The sequence below is a fragment of the Thamnophis sirtalis genome, unplaced genomic scaffold, assembly GCF_051295495.1.
Source record: "Thamnophis sirtalis isolate CommonGarterSnake01/CBP01778 unplaced genomic scaffold, rThaSir2_p1.2 scaffold_6, whole genome shotgun sequence".
Lineage (NCBI taxonomy): Eukaryota > Metazoa > Chordata > Lepidosauria > Squamata > Natricidae > Thamnophis > Thamnophis sirtalis.
The window spans coordinates 47,068,709-47,084,766 of NW_028261386.1; the positions used below are offsets into that span (position 1 = coordinate 47,068,709).

Below are 16,058 nucleotides of genomic sequence, written 5' to 3' on the forward strand. Positions count from 1 at the left end.
GTTTTTAGTGCTCTCTGAGCTTGCTTGTTTCTTGCAAATATTTCATTACCCTAAGTAAGGAGTGCTGCCTGCCTGCCTGCCTGCCTGCCTATCTAACTATCTAACTATCTAGCTATCTAACTATCTAACTATCTAACTATCTAACTATCTAACTATCTAACTATCTAACTATCTAACTATCTAACTATCTAACTATCTAACTATCTAACTATCTAACTATCTAACTATCTAACTATCTAACTATCTAACTATCTAACTATCTAACTATCTAACTATCTAACTATCTAACTATCTAACTATCTAACTATCTAACTATCTAACTATCTAACTATCTATCATCTATCTATCTATCATCTAACCTAATCTACTTTCTATCAATGTGCATCCATCAACCTAGCCTTGATTCACTGCCATTCCTTTATATAGTACTCATTATGTTTTCATTGCCTTTATAATAAACACTTTTCTGGGTTATAACCTGACATTCCTGCTCCACCATATAGAATCAGCTTTTCAGTATAATCATTGCTTCTTCTCAATTTGCCAGTTACAGCAGGCAATTTCTAGATCAGTATTTCCACACTGAGAACAACAGAATCATATAATGCAGAGGGAATGGGCAATTGCCCTACCACCTAGGCAATTGCCCAGCCTTTTCATTCTATGGACATATCCCTTGAATGTAAAATAAGCTTAAATATATGCTAGAGAGATGTGTTTTAGAAAGCATGATAATAGAGTTCCATTATAGTAAAATAAAAAAGCATCTGTGATATAACCCCTACTTATACAGGATTACAAGCCAGCCTTCTAATAAATATATATGTGTGTGTGTATTTCAGAATTAACATTAAAATGGTTACAAAATTCACATTAATGAGAACAAACAATTTCACAAAAAAGAAAATGAACAGAAAAAAAAAAGAATTCCTACAATCCTGGGCATTCATCTATTTATGTCTAGCCAATTCTGATAAAAATGATGATCTGAAACAGATTGCCTTTTCAAAATCCATCTCCTCTTTGACCAGAGCATTACTAAAATGTTTAACTCTACTTAACCCTGTCCTCACTTTATTGCATTCTATTCTTGTTGATACAAGGTAGTTCTTCTAATTATGCTAACACACAATTAATAAGCAATATTTGAGTGTATGTTTGGCACCTTGGCAAAAAAGTTAAAATATTGGTGAAATAACTTCCAGAAAATGCCACTTTGATATTCATTTCCTCATATGGCATTTCCTGGAAATCATTTCACCAATAAATAGTACACACAAAATCTAATGTCTATATTATTGTTTTAAAGCTATATTTATTGGCATATACCTGTACATGAACTAGTATTAGAAATCTCTGTACTGACAACAGATATGTTGGAACCATCTTCAGTGGAAGCTTTCAAAATGTACTTTTCAATTACACCTTTGACCCCAACTGGTTCATCCCATGTAACTTCAATGCTGTAACCATTTATGCTGTGAATTCTTGAGAGTGTCAGCACGTTTTGTGGTACTGTGAATGAATAAAAGAGAAACAGAGAGAACAGCAGACTTAAGAAGACTATTGCTCCATTCTTCACTTTTAATAGTTGCCGTAAATCAGATTCACCATTAGCATATATACAATTTATTAGAGTTGTAACTTTCCAGCATTGATTTAATATGACTACACATCTTGAGCCATTCAGCATTAGCTATATTTCAAAACCATCAGAACTCTACATATGTAATGTTCTACATTCTTCAGTTAAGGTACCAAAGAAACATCACTTAAACGAGAAGACAGTGGAATTTAATAGTTCAAACAGCATAATGACACTACCAGGAAAGAATGGTAATTAGATGTTTATAAAATAGGATTCTATATTCCACGAAGAGAAATATAAAAACTTTCCCTAAAATTTTGTTTTAAACTAAATCTATACAGTTTGTATACTGAATGTTTCCTAATATGGAAAAATTAATAGGCCATCCCCCAACAATAATCATATAGAATATATATTTTGTATTGCACCCCCTTCCCTACGATTGTAAGCCGCCCTGAGTCCCCTCAGGGAAAAGGGCGGCCTATAAATCCTAATAAAATGTAACAAAAAAATAAAATGTAACAAATATTTAATCTTATTCCAGATTATCCATAGAATTTGTCTATCAAAGACAACAGAAAGTGAGCTGTGCCAATTATTTTATTATATGTGCATATTGTCAGCTCCGGCACGCCAACAGGCCCAGAGCTGTCATTCGGGGGAGCACGCAGTGACAGCGATCGCAGATACACACTGCTCCCAGGCCAGCAAGGAAGTGGCAGAATAGCAGCGACAGTGAGGGAACAGCCCGTCTCACTCGGGGCTGCAGGACGTTTAAAATGATGCCCCAACAAAGGGGACCCTATGACTCCCCCTGTGATTATATGAGTAGGAGGCCTACGGAGGCTGATTGTGCTGAGAAGGCATTGTTTGTAATATGAGGAGTTTGTAACACATCCGGGTCACATGGGGTGGATCTGCATACGTGAGTTGGCAGGGTGGAGAAAAAACTTTTAAAAGGTGGTGGGGAGCGTAGCCCTAACAAGAATGTCATCATGTATTGTGATTGTCATTTTGTGCCAGAAAGTAAGTAAAGAATTAACAAACCAAGTTTGAGTTTGGAGTCTTTCCTGCTTCTGCTTCTTTGGAACCTGACACATGTAATGTTTTTTTTTTTTTTGGACCAATTAAGAACAACTGGAAACAGAGGTTTTTTTTAAACTTTACAAAATGAATGTGAAATCTGTGTCAAATCAAGTTCAAATGAACATGTCCCTGTCAATAATATGGAAGGGTTTTGCCACTGCCTTCTTCCAAAATATTTTTCTTTTCAACATTTTTGCCTAGACTATAACCATGATATTTCCTGGTGGTGTATCCATGTCTCATCTCGCTTAGCTTTCTCAGATTAGTCAAAGTCAGGTAGGTGCTGCCCATTTAGCAATATATGGAAAATGATTAATGCAAACTTTCATTGAAGCATTAAAAATAGTCAGAGCTTAACTCATTGAAGCATAGCTACCATAGTAAAACATTCTATTTTTAAACAATCTTTATGTATTTATTAAATACTGTTACATCAAGTAAAAATCTAGTAAGAAACAAGTTTATCTCAGGTGACTGCACAAAGGATACAAAGAAAAGGCTTAAAGAACTCTTTGGCAGAATGATACATAATGGTTTTGCTATAAATGCCTATATCTATTCAAGATTCTCAATGATTAGAACTGCTGAAGGATTTCTTAACTAAGAATTTCTCTTTTTATGCCTCCTGACCGAGATTTGTTTTAAAAATCATTCAATGGGGAGAGAAGGGAACTGCATAGAAATGATATGTTACTTTTCAAAGTGTTGTCCAAGTATGATGCCTCCTAAAAGTAGCAATCAGATTACAGCGTATCAGATTGCTGACATGACTACATAAATATATTGGTTTTATCAGTTCTGAAATACATCACTGAGCAAGGTAAGGCACTGTATAGCAGATGGCCTTTTCATAGGGGACATAACAAAACTGACTAAAAAATAATTAAATAGTGCAATTATTTTCTAGCCCTTGGGAACATGTAGCTGCTAGTGCTCTGGTCAGATTGTAAATATAAATTTATGGTCTAACTTACTCTGGTCAGACAATTAGGATAAAAATATGGCTGCATTTACTCGCTTTGGGATGGTCGACCACATGGTGGCATTAAGCTGTATAAGCAAAACATCTGCAAGTAAAAATTCTTTGCTTTGACAAAAACAATATTGAAATCAGCTTTTGTGACTTATGCACTTTTTGTTACCTCTTGCAAATAGAGTGAGAAGATAGCAGCTGTGGGAAGAAATGCTTTTCCACAAATATTAGATGTGATCCCTTCTGAATCATCCCTTCTGAATTATTTGTTTAAATGATTTTACTGTTTACTTTAATACTCATTTTAAATTACTTTTTAAAGTTTTTAGATTGGGAGGGTAATATTTTCTTTTACAAGTGTGTTAATTGTCTTGAGTACAGGTAATTGTCAACATGATCATAAGCCCGAAATTCCATTGCTTAACAAGAAAATTATTAAGTGAGTTTTGCCCCATTTTACAACCTTTCTTGTCACAGTTATTAAGTGAATCACTGCAGTTGTTAAGTTAGTAACATAGTTGTTAAGTGAATCTGGCTTCCCCCTTGACTTTGCTTGTCAGAACAATTGAACTCAGAAAACCAGAAGAAATAGGATCAATATTGAGCAGTGGGTAGAATGGAAAAAAGCAAAGGATCTCACATATATTTCTATGGCTCTTTTGGGATTTTTCCAAAGTGAGTCAAGAAGGAAATCGCTTCCTAAATACATGTATGGAATTTTGTTATTACTTCTGTAAAAGTAAGGCAAAAGTGTAAGGCAAAAGTAAGGGGAGGAAGTTTGGTGTAATGATAAAGGTTTTGGTCTAGTCCAGCTCTAGATATGAAAGCCATGGGCCAGTCACTCTCCCTCAACCCAACTCATTTCACAAGGTTATTGTGAGGAACCATAAAGGAGGAAGAAGTAGTGGTATGTTTCCTTGAAAAATAAAAGACAGGATAAAAATCTAAAGAAAAAAAAAACCAGAATGTCCAAACCCCAGCCTCCTTACTTGCATGTTACCAGCCAACAAAGCTGCAACATTCATGGCATTTAGAGAACAATTCTGCATTACTTGCTTACTGTGTTTTGCTAGTGCCAATCTAAATATGTCCATACTGACATATTGGCAACCTAAATAAAGACTTCATATGGGAACACTATGCAGAAACATTAATTACCTGATTCTCTTGTGCGGCTACGGCTCCAGGCACTAGATACAGATCCTCCTTCATTAGAAGCAATTACCCGATATAAATATTCTTGAGGGACGAAGGGGGAGAGAGGATATGAGAGAGAAAGAGTGAGTGAGTGAGAGAGAAATTAATATAGAATCACTGCAAAGTGAACAAAAACTATACCTATAAGGAAGGAGCCAATGTGGTACCTGTAAATGGTTGCAGGCCATTATCATATACATGCTTCTCTTTTCCTTGATACACTAAGATAGAGTCATTTCCCCTGCAGTTTACAGCACTGTCAGTTGATAGGCATCCATCCAGATTGACTCTGACAGCACTGCTGGACACAGATGCCAAGTTAACGACAGCACTTCGTGTAAATTTAACATCCTTCATGCAGTCTCCAAAACCTAGCAAATAGTAAGGGGATTAGCAGCAGGTAAAGGGCTTCAGCTGTTAATTAAGAAGCACGTTTTACTTCTTACAGTGCTACATTTTAATTGAACAATTTAAATGTTAAACTTTAGATTATGTTTCTTTCTATATATGTCTGTTTGGCTATATAATATTTTTGCTTCATGCTACTTTTGGGGAGGGTCAGCAAAAAAAAAACATGCACAAGGATTGATTTTGAAATTGTAGTTCTAATACAAATACAAATTGATGTGATTGGTTATTTTAATTTATTAATTATTTTATTATCATAGAGGATGTTCTTTTGCGGGATTTCAACTCCATAATTATATAGAAAGTTTGAGTTTGGATATGTCCAGAGTATCATTGTTGCTCACTTAGGCATATTATTTTCCATAGTTTTATTTTGTAAACAACATTGACTAAATTTTGGCATTACATATTGTCAGATATTTAGGTGCCAGGGACCTAAAAGGCTGTAGCTGCATTGGGGATCGAGCTGTCCTGCCATTTAAAGATGTAATGCCCATTCTGCCCAATATTCACTATCACAGTAACAGGTGACCTAGTAACATCTACCAACCTTCTGACTTTTGAGTAGACAGAAACATTTGCAGTAAAGAATAAGTATACATTTCTGGAGTTCTAACATGTCAAGTCAGTGTTATCTCTTCGCAGCTGCTTGGACTCTCATCCCTGCAAGGTTTTTTTTTGGGGGGGGGGGCAAGATTTGGTTTCTTGGCTGCTTCCTAGAGCTGAGAAAGTGTGACTGGCCTAAAATTACTGTGCAGGTTTTGTGTCTAAGATGGGACTTGAACTCAGGAGCTAGGGGATTCTAACCTGGTGCTTTAACCACTATACCAGATTGGCTCACTGAAATGGCATATATATGATATTATGTATTATTTATAAATTAATTAAGTACATTTATTTAAAATTATTCTTGAACAAAACATCTCTACACCAGAGATTGTTTATTTCTATGTGTAGCTTTGAAATATTTATTGTTAGTTATAATGGCTAAATCTAAGTATGAATAATAGTATAAATAACATAATTAATTATTATTTTTTTTAAAAAAGTAGCATGGAATTCAATGTAGCATACTAAGTGGTCCCATTTAAGTAATTACATAAATATTACTTAAACATACAGGAGGGGCTACAAGATGGATAGATACATTTCCATTTACACACAAATCAAAGTAAGATTTGCTGATTTCTCCTTCCCCATACCCATGCAAACTTTGATTCAAGCTATAAACATTTCCAATAAATATGTGCACCATGTTATTTATGTGTAACCTCTTCCTACTCTCCATGTAGTACATACCCTCTTCTAAGCCCAGTTCTTTAAATGCTTCCTGGACCTCAACTGGAGTCCCTCCAAGGTAGACTGGAGAGTTTACAAATAGCTGTTCCAAATCAGGTTCCATCACATGGTCTGTCCATTCATTCATCTTTGCTGAAGCTACCGATCCTCTTTTTGACAAAACAATCTTGTTCCACTTTCCATCACAGTAAGATAGTCCTAACCAGAGATCCACATGTGTGGAGACAATGCCATTATTTAGTAGGAAAATCAGACTTCCACTTTTCAGTTCTGCCTGCCATTTGAAGTTAAAACAGAAGAGAAGAGAGAGAAAGAGAGAAAGAGAAAAAAGATTGTTGATTGCAGGAAACAAAACCGATATAGCATTTGAATTTAAACCATTCAAAAGTATAGTGCTTTTTAAGGAATATAGTTCCAAGTCTCAGTGGCTGTATTGAATTTCCAGGACAAGAAAGAAAAAAAAAACAATGAAAGAGATTACAAATACTACTGGGGTTATTGGTTTGAAAAGCAAAATCCAAGCTTTTGAGATATACACATTTTTCCCCCTCAGATTGCATTTATAGAATACATCCATTTTTGCATAATATTTCATTTTTAAGCTAAAATGAGAATATCCAAAGTCAGTGCAACAGGACATATGCCATCAGCTGCCTGCAGTTCTTAGAGAACTGGAATGGGAGGTGAATCAATTTGTGTCTCTTTGTATGTCTGTTTCTTTCATTTTTTACAAGCCAGAGACAACATTTCTACAATTTAAAATTGAATTAAAACATTATCTATGCAACAAGTGACCTCAACTGGCCATTCAAAAATATTAAAATATTTCATAAAAAATTGTCTGTATTCTGTTCACAGCAATAGACAATTAAACCAAATAAGCAAAACAACCAAGGAAAAACAACACACAAACCTACAGCAATGTAATCAGGCCCATCTTTGTTGTAAATGAACAGAAGTAATCCACTGAATTGATCTGTTTTAAACTTAAAGGAGATCTCAAAATCCATGCCACCAAAAAAGATATTTGAATGGAGTTCTAGAAAACCTTAAGGAGAAAGGCAAAAATGTTATACTATAGTTACTATAAGTAAAAATAAAGTTTAATATGAATCATGCATGGAATTACATATAATTTTTTTTTTTTTAAATATATTTTATTCAATTTTCACATTCCATTTGCAATCATTTATATACAGGGTATTCACTATAAGAAAAGAGAAAAAAAAAGAAAAAGGGAATAAAACGAACAGATAAAAAGGAAACACAACTCATCATTCACAACCCCACCTAACCCTTCCATCCTCCATACACCCCATCTACCCCCTCCAACTTTCCTTTCTCCCTCTAACACTCCCCTCCTACTTCCCTTTCCCCTCAAACCTTCCTTCTCCCCTTACTCCCCAGACACCCTCCTTACATTCCCCTTACTCCTTACATTCCCCCTACTCCTTCCTTACTCCTCCCTCTTACTTCCCTCTACCTCCCTCCTTGGTGTATGCCTTTATTCGAGTGTTGTTTGATCTGATAAAGGTAAAATGAACCAAGGAAAAAAAAAGAAATAAAAAAAACAAAAAAAAAACAAAAACAAAAAAAAACCACCGTATATAAATACATTCTTGTTCTTTTTAAGGCTATGTTAACACCCCCCCACCCCACCCCCCACAAATCCCCATCCCTAATCCTCCCGACTTCCCAGGGCCCACACCTGGCGCTACCTTCTGTCTAAAATATCTTGTGTACATATGGATTAAAAAATAAAAATAATATATCAAAAGAAAAAAAAAACAGAGAAAAAACAGAGAAAGAAAAAAAAGGGGAAAAAAGAAAAAAGAAAAGGAAAAAAAAAAAAGGAAACCACTCTTTGTGTTGATCTCAGCCCCCCATCTTTATCTATGTTTAAATAGTATAAATCCTTCTATCTATATTTTATTCTCGTCTCTTACTTCTTTGCTATTTACCCCAACCTTCTGTAGGTTCTCCCGTTCCTCTTCCTTAACCTCATGATCCCTTCCGAAAAAATTTAAGCAGCGTGGTTCATACCATATATTCAAATATAACTTTACAGACAAGTAATCAAACTTTCCCTTCTAGTAAAATTTACACAGCATGAATCATCTTTCTTTAAAGCAGCGTAAATCAAATATTACTTTACACAGAAATCAATTTCTATCTTAAGATAATTCCAACCAACTTCCTCTTCAAATAGGATTTAAATAACGCAATTCATTCCACATGCATTTTACCCTTTTCCCTTACTTGTCTGATATTTTTCCCTTCAAGTAAAAGTTAAATAGCATGGGTCATTCCACATATTCGAATAATACTTTCAGCAAAAGTCAGTTAACCTTCTATTTTAAAATAGTCCCTTCTAACAAGGTTTAAACAACATAAATCATTCAGCATTCTTTTTACACATTATCTTAAAATAATCCCAACCGACTTTCTGTTCTAATAAGCTTTAAACAACATAAGTTTTACCCTCATCCCTTGCTTGTCTGATGTTTACCACAAATAACGTAGTTCATTCCACATGCATTTTACCCTCATCCCTTACTTGTCTGATATTTACCACTATCAAATTTATACTAGCATTTGTTTAAAATGTAATTCAGAGCAATTTATAAAATAATACTTTCAGCAAGAATCAGTTATCCTTCTATTTTAAAGTAGTCCCTTCTAACAAAATTTAAACACCCTAAATCATTCTGCATTCTTTTTACACTTATCTTAAGATGATCCCAACCGGCTTTCTGTTCTGATAAGCTTTAAACAACGTCAATTTTACCCTCATCCCTTGCTTATCTGATGTTTACCACTATCAAATTTATGCTAACGTTAATTTAAAATCTAGCTCAAGGAATTACATATAATTGTAAGGAAAGCAGATCTAGGTTTTCAAGCATATACATGTAAAATATGTATACTCAATCTGTAACTCAGCCCACATATATTAGCAACACTCATATATTAGCATCATACACGAAAAAAATATCCATTCTTTTTAACTTCAGTAGAACTGATATCCTCCTAAATAAAGAGAAACTACTGAAGACAGGCAGATTTTTTTTTTTTGATATTCATTTGTATCCATCCGTCTGTTCTTACAAGCCAGGTATGCGTTGGCTAATTTTCATATGACTTTTTTTTTTTTTTATGAATTTCATATATTTTGAAAAATGTTGGATTTTTCAGTTTTCCATGAATTTAACTGAATACATGAACAAAAATAACAGATCCAAAGGATAAGTAATAATAACAGAATAACAAAGTTGGAAGGGACCTTGGAGGTCCTCTAGTCCAATCCCTTGCTCAAGCAGGGAACCCTACACCATTTCAGATAGAAAGTTGACCAATCTCTTCTTAAAAATCTCCAGAGTTGGAACAATATTCTTTTATCTAAAACAAAAAGAAAGGCATCTACTGTTTCTAACAATTTTACTTATATGATTATACCTTTCCCAAGAAAGTGTGCTCCATCTTCAAGGCAAGTAGGACAACCTTCCCAATTGTGATAAACATTTCTTTGCTCCACTGCTTTTTCCCATTTTAAAGGTTCCCAGACTTCATAGGGATGGTGCATCTGTTGCAAGAAGATATTGCGGAGACATCCTACAAATCCTTTTGTGACTATTTTAGTTGGGCCTGATTAATGAATAAATAAACAAACAGCCAAGTTACTAGAATTTCAAATTGAAGAGAATTCTTCCCATATTGTATACTTCCTTACATTTGCAGGGCAGTTCCCAGAATCAAATACACACTTTCACACAAACTTGTTTGTAACAGTTTCTTGGATTTGATCCCAAACAAAATATTGTTGCAGCAGCAGAACACAAAATGTTTTGAAGTATGGAACAACTACAATATGGGGAAGGGGAAGTTGGGAACATCCTACTCAATCCAATACATATTATTTTATACTTTACATTTATATGGTGATTATTTCTTTAGCTACTGTGCTGTAAAGCTGTTCTTTGTAGTACAGTAGTATGCTTCTGTATCAAGCAGGTGAGCAAACACTCACAAATCTCAGCAAGCAGTACCAAAGAAATCAAGCTTTGTAAAAGAAATACCGGTAAATACCTTCCAAGATACTAAAAGAAGAATAGTTGCAGACAATCAACTTGTGAATATTTAGTGAAATGGATAAAATGTCTGTGTGTAGAGAAGTGGTGGGTAAAGTGCATCTGCGCTGTAATGCTTAGCTACACACAACAAAAAATGTCATTGTTAATTCTTAGAATAAATTCTAAGATGCAACTAATATAATCTTCTCACCTATGTCTTTCCTTTCAATTATAAAGTCTTGTGGAAGTCCTCCAACAAAAATGCCTGCATTTTCTCCTATAATGGTACCACCACTTGTAGCTGATGAGGAACCTAAAAAGCAATAGTTGTGTTTAAATGTGAACTAGAATGTATTGAATCAAAATTAACTGTTTTAGTTTTATAGATAAAAAAATAAGACAATCCCCCCTCCCCATCTCAGAAAAGTTTGCTAGACTGGTAGAAAGCATACAAAATTATAAGAAACAGAGAAAATAATTATAAGATAAGCATTCATAGAATAGCTTAGAAATAATGGATGGAAGAAACGCTTGAGAAAATTAAATTGATCACAATGAAACCAATACCTGAGAATTGCTCATCTATAATTATTGTTCCCAAGGCTTGATTTCTTACTGCACTTATATCATGCCAGTTGTTATCATTATATTGCCTTCCACCATCATTTTCTGGAGTTACAGCAATAGCAGAACCCTATAATAATAACAGTAATGATTTTGATTTAAACATTACACAACTCCAGACACGTAGCTCACAAAATAAAATACAATATGAATAAGACAAGAAACAATATTTTTTACATAGGAATATAAGGATTTTTTAAAATAATATTAAGACACGCACATACAAAATAGTGAATTTGGTCAACAATATAGAAAATAATTGCAAATACATTTTGCAATTCAACCTAGCCCTGAATTTGGTGGGAGGAACATGGATCTCAGGAGAACCATATTCCAATAGGTAGGTACTGTGACAGAAGAACAGTGGTGGGTTTCAGCCAGTATGCCCCGGTATGGGTGTACCGGAGCCTGCCCGGAGCATTGGATACCGTTCTGGTACAGTGCTCCGGAGGGCTCACCTGCCCACCCAAGCTCCTTACTTGTCCTTTGGCACTTCCATGCACAGCACATATGGCACCTGAATGATGCTCCGCTGAGCAGCTGGAGTGTTGCGGAGGCTTGCGGAAGCGTTGCAGGCAAGTACAATGCATGCACGCACTGTGTGCATCCATGTGGGTGATGCCAGGGATGTTCCAACCGTACCAGTTGGAATGGAATCTGGAAGCCACCATTGCAAAAGAGGTATACTTCTAGGGTTCCAAAATATGAATAATTGAATAAATGTGGATCACTCAAAATTATGGCTCACATTGGCTGAAAACAAACCACACGAGACAAACAGTCCCTGAGATAAACAGCCCAGTACTATGTAGGATTTGGTTATATGGTTATAATCTGTAACTGGCATCTAGAAGCTAACTGGTAATCAGTGCAAATTGAGGAGCAGGATTGACACATGGGCATATGGAGGCATGCCCACCAGTGTCCTTGCCATTGCATTCTGGACTAGCTGAAATTTCCACATGGGGCTAATAAAGAATGAGTGACAGGCCTTCCCAATCCAGGAGAGGGTGCAAATTGTACACCATATGAGGCTGTGGAAATGTCTTCCAAGCCACAGCTAGCACCTGTTCATCATGCAGGAACTGTGATCCACAGTTTAAAAAGTAATTGAAATATTTGTTTCTATTTATTTATGTTCCATCTTTCCTTCAGAACTTCAATGAAGGCTATATAGGGATCTTCCATCATTTTATCCTTACATTAGTAATCTTCTAAAGTGGGTTGGAATCAGAAGAGCAACAGATCTAAAGTTGATGGAAGTGATCATGGAGATAGACTTTCTTTTTTCAATCTCATAGTCTAGTCTGCAGTGCTCATATTTCCTATTGGTTTTCTATCAAAATACTTCCTCGTTCTGATTTTGCTTTAATTTTGCAGACTATATTATATGAATGTAGGAAGTGAAATAATGTGGGTCTTAGTTCTGTATCCAAAGGCACAAAAGATCAATATAATACCATTTTTAAAAAAACATTACAAAGATTATTTATGAACAATTCTTTATGGCAATGTGCCTACAAACTTGAAAAGGAAGATTCTATTCAAAAGGCATGTAGAAGCTAGATTTGAATAAATAAATGATAGCAATTTTAGAATAATGAGTTTTTTTAAAAAAATATAGATCAAAAGTGAGCATATGACATTTGAAAGTGATACTTAATTTGTATATAATAATTTCATATTAAGTTTTATTCATTGTATATACACACACATAGAAACACATATTTTAAATTTGGTGAAGCTATGAAAACAGATGCAAACTTAAAAATATCCCTTAGAACAAGAAAGTGAGTGAATACATGATGTACAATCAAAAATATATATGTTAACTTTTGAGTGACTTAAGCCATTTTAATTGATACAGAACCATTCTTAGTTTAAAGTTTGTCATTTAAAATGAATGGCAATTAATTTAAATTCACATTATTTATTTTGCATAAAATAAATTATCCAGCAATTAAAAATGGACAACAGGTCACAATTTCAACAGCTGAGAAATGCTCAAAATATATTTAATGTATTTAACAGAGCATATTATCTGCAGCTATCACATATCCCAAACCTGCTCTTAAAAGTTTGCTGTTATTTATCTTTATCGTAGGGATATTCTAGAAATGCATTAATCTAACATTCTAGAAGTACAGAAATAATTATAAGCATCGTTAATATAATTAATTGTAGGGGAGGGGTCACCTATGTGTTTTTGTGATGTTTCTATCACCTAAATTTTTTAGTTCACAGTATGCTCAGAACTTTGTGATATTTCCCATAAGCATTAATTCTCTGAAAATCAGTGCATTAGTGGAAAACTTCACAACTGCCATAGGGAAGTTTAAGTTGATTCATCAGATATTTTAAAACTTCATGCTATCTTAGTAAGCATATATTATGTATAGAAAAGTTATCCATTCCATGGTAATGCATTTTATGAATCAGCTCATACTCTATTCATACACTATTTTTATTGTCTTCCACCCTATTTCAACATTTTAATATTTTACAAACACACATTTCATTATCATAGTTTAATAATTAAAACCAGAACTGGTGTCATGCCCAATTAATGTGCCCTGGTAGCATGCCCATTAGTTTTTCCATTAGTGAATTCAACAATACTAATGGGATTACTAGCATGGGATGCTAATTGGGCGTGACATAAGAAACTGGCTTACTTCTTAGCATACCCTTGCTAATGATGAAATTAATGAGCATTTTATTAAATGCTGTCTCATCAAAGTGTACTTAGTTAGCGTTAAAATTGTTACAAACGATGCTGCATGCCAAAGATCAGGTGTCTACAAAAGTGATTCTTTATATATTTTGGCAACAATTTGGAGTATTATATGTTATTTATCTAAAATCACATATGTAAGTTCTCAATTTCAAATTATATAACCACATATGCCAAACACAGTGTAAATATGGAAGCAAGGTCTGTAGTTTTGATCTGTATTCCTTCCAGTGTTTCTGTAGCATGTGGAAAGCTGAATTTGTCTACAGTCCACAATCCATTTACTTTGCAACACTGCAATCATCTTTAATAGAAATTGCTTTGAAGTAAAAGTCTTTCATCCATAAACACATTTAAGTATCTTAAGCAAGATGCTGCACAAATTAACAAGAGTAGACATTACACAAATTATAGCTATATGTTGATCATTTTTGGTAAAATTTCTAGCTTTCTCTTGTCTGGACCCAGTAGAAAGCAAGCTGCACTTGAAAACATGCAGTCCTGGGAATAATGGGAATCATTTTTAAATCCACATTTTTAAGTGAATCTATTGAAGTTGCACTTGCCCAAATAATATGTAGGCTACAATAAAGTTATTTTTCAATTTCTGAATTTTGTATTGTACTTTGTGACTCAGGTACAATCCAGATACTATGGAATGAATGCTCTATCTATTTATCTTCCCTGCAAAAATTAGTATGACATAATATGTTGAAGAAAATTATATATGAACATACATGTGAACTTACAGAATGGAAATAAAATCCAATAAGACTTTATTTCAAAATACAAATTGCATAACTGATTCAATTATTTCCTTTCACATTCTAGGGGTAGTTTGGGCACATTAGCTCCTTTTAAAAAAATCCTAATATAGTGCTACTGAAGGTTTGCCATTGAAATTTGGAATATTTTCACATTTCAGTACCTGTAGATGTCCATGAAACTACTAAGAGTGGAGTTTTACTTGAGAAAAACTTTACTTTTTTACTAGTTAAAGATAAAAGCAAAAGAGAAATGTTTGTAAAAAGACAGTTCCTATGAAAATAATGTCCCCTTGAGCTGAGATTAATTCCTGGTGATTACACAGTTCAAATCATGCTGTTTCCTTGGCAGCAATCCAAAAAGGTTTGCTTCTGTTTTCTGGGATTTTTCAACTATGCAGTCTAGCCTACACTATGATATTCCCTCTGTGCCTCCCATCCTAGTAGTAACCAAGCCACAATGCTTCTCAACTCAGCTTCTGAGATAAATTAACCAAGTGATGCTGCTTGCTGAATGGATTTCTATTAGCTTATTTGTGATAATTTCTAATGTGCAAGTTTTCACTTTATTTTATAGGTCACAGAATTTTTTTTACCAGGCACTATGATCTTCAGGATAGATATATCCAAGATTCTACAATAGATCCACTCTTCTCAACATGGGCCTCCATAAATTGTCAGACAAAATACTCCAGAGCTATGCTAGTCAGTAATTCTGAAAGTTGTATACTAGTACATCCGGAGGACACTACTTTAGAAAAAGATGCCATGTAATATACATCAGGTCTATCAAAATAATAGGTCTTTACTGTTCATGCTTCATTTCTCTATTTTCCTGAATTATATGGCTAGCTATCCCATTACTGGGAACAGAGTATACATTAGAAGAACCTTGGGTACATCAAATCCAGGATGCTAGTAATGGTTGATTTCACCTTGCCAACCCTGTAGGCAGCTTTTTGAATAGCTCAGAATCAGAACTATTCCAATATGGCATAGGCTTAAGTTTGCGTCAAGTATCAGATGAATTCAGTTGGACTGTGGTGGCAGAATGCAGTACTACAGGCTACTTCTGCAGACTGCTGGTTCCCTGCAGTTTGGCAGTTCAAGTCTCACCAGCTCAAGGTTGACTGAGTCTTCCCTCCTTCTGAGGTTGGTAAAATGGGGAAAATATGCTTACTCTGTAAAATGCTTAGAGAGGGCTATAAAGCACCGTGAAGTGATATACAAATCTAAATGCTATTGCTATTTCAGAAGATACATGACAACTTCAAAATGACATGAGAGCCATTTCATTGGGTTTTTAATCACCCTC

General features: G+C 34.6%; 1 protein-coding gene across 1 annotated transcript in view; it reads right to left on the bottom strand.

Moving 5' to 3' along the window:
• USH2A (usherin) overlaps positions 1 to 16,058 on the bottom strand; it is a 461,429-nt gene that overhangs the window by 296,903 nt on the left and 148,468 nt on the right. Inside the window, exons 20-27 of the mRNA XM_087718552.1 lie at positions 11,189 to 11,315; positions 10,833 to 10,934; positions 10,008 to 10,181; positions 7,465 to 7,599; positions 6,552 to 6,821; positions 5,012 to 5,215; positions 4,806 to 4,886; positions 1,330 to 1,515 (exon numbers count right to left, since the gene is read on the bottom strand). Of these exons, the coding sequence (XP_087574678.1) occupies positions 1,330 to 1,515; positions 4,806 to 4,886; positions 5,012 to 5,215; positions 6,552 to 6,821; positions 7,465 to 7,599; positions 10,008 to 10,181; positions 10,833 to 10,934; positions 11,189 to 11,315 (1,279 nt within the window). The remainder of the gene's footprint in view (positions 1 to 1,329; positions 1,516 to 4,805; positions 4,887 to 5,011; positions 5,216 to 6,551; positions 6,822 to 7,464; positions 7,600 to 10,007; positions 10,182 to 10,832; positions 10,935 to 11,188; positions 11,316 to 16,058) is intronic.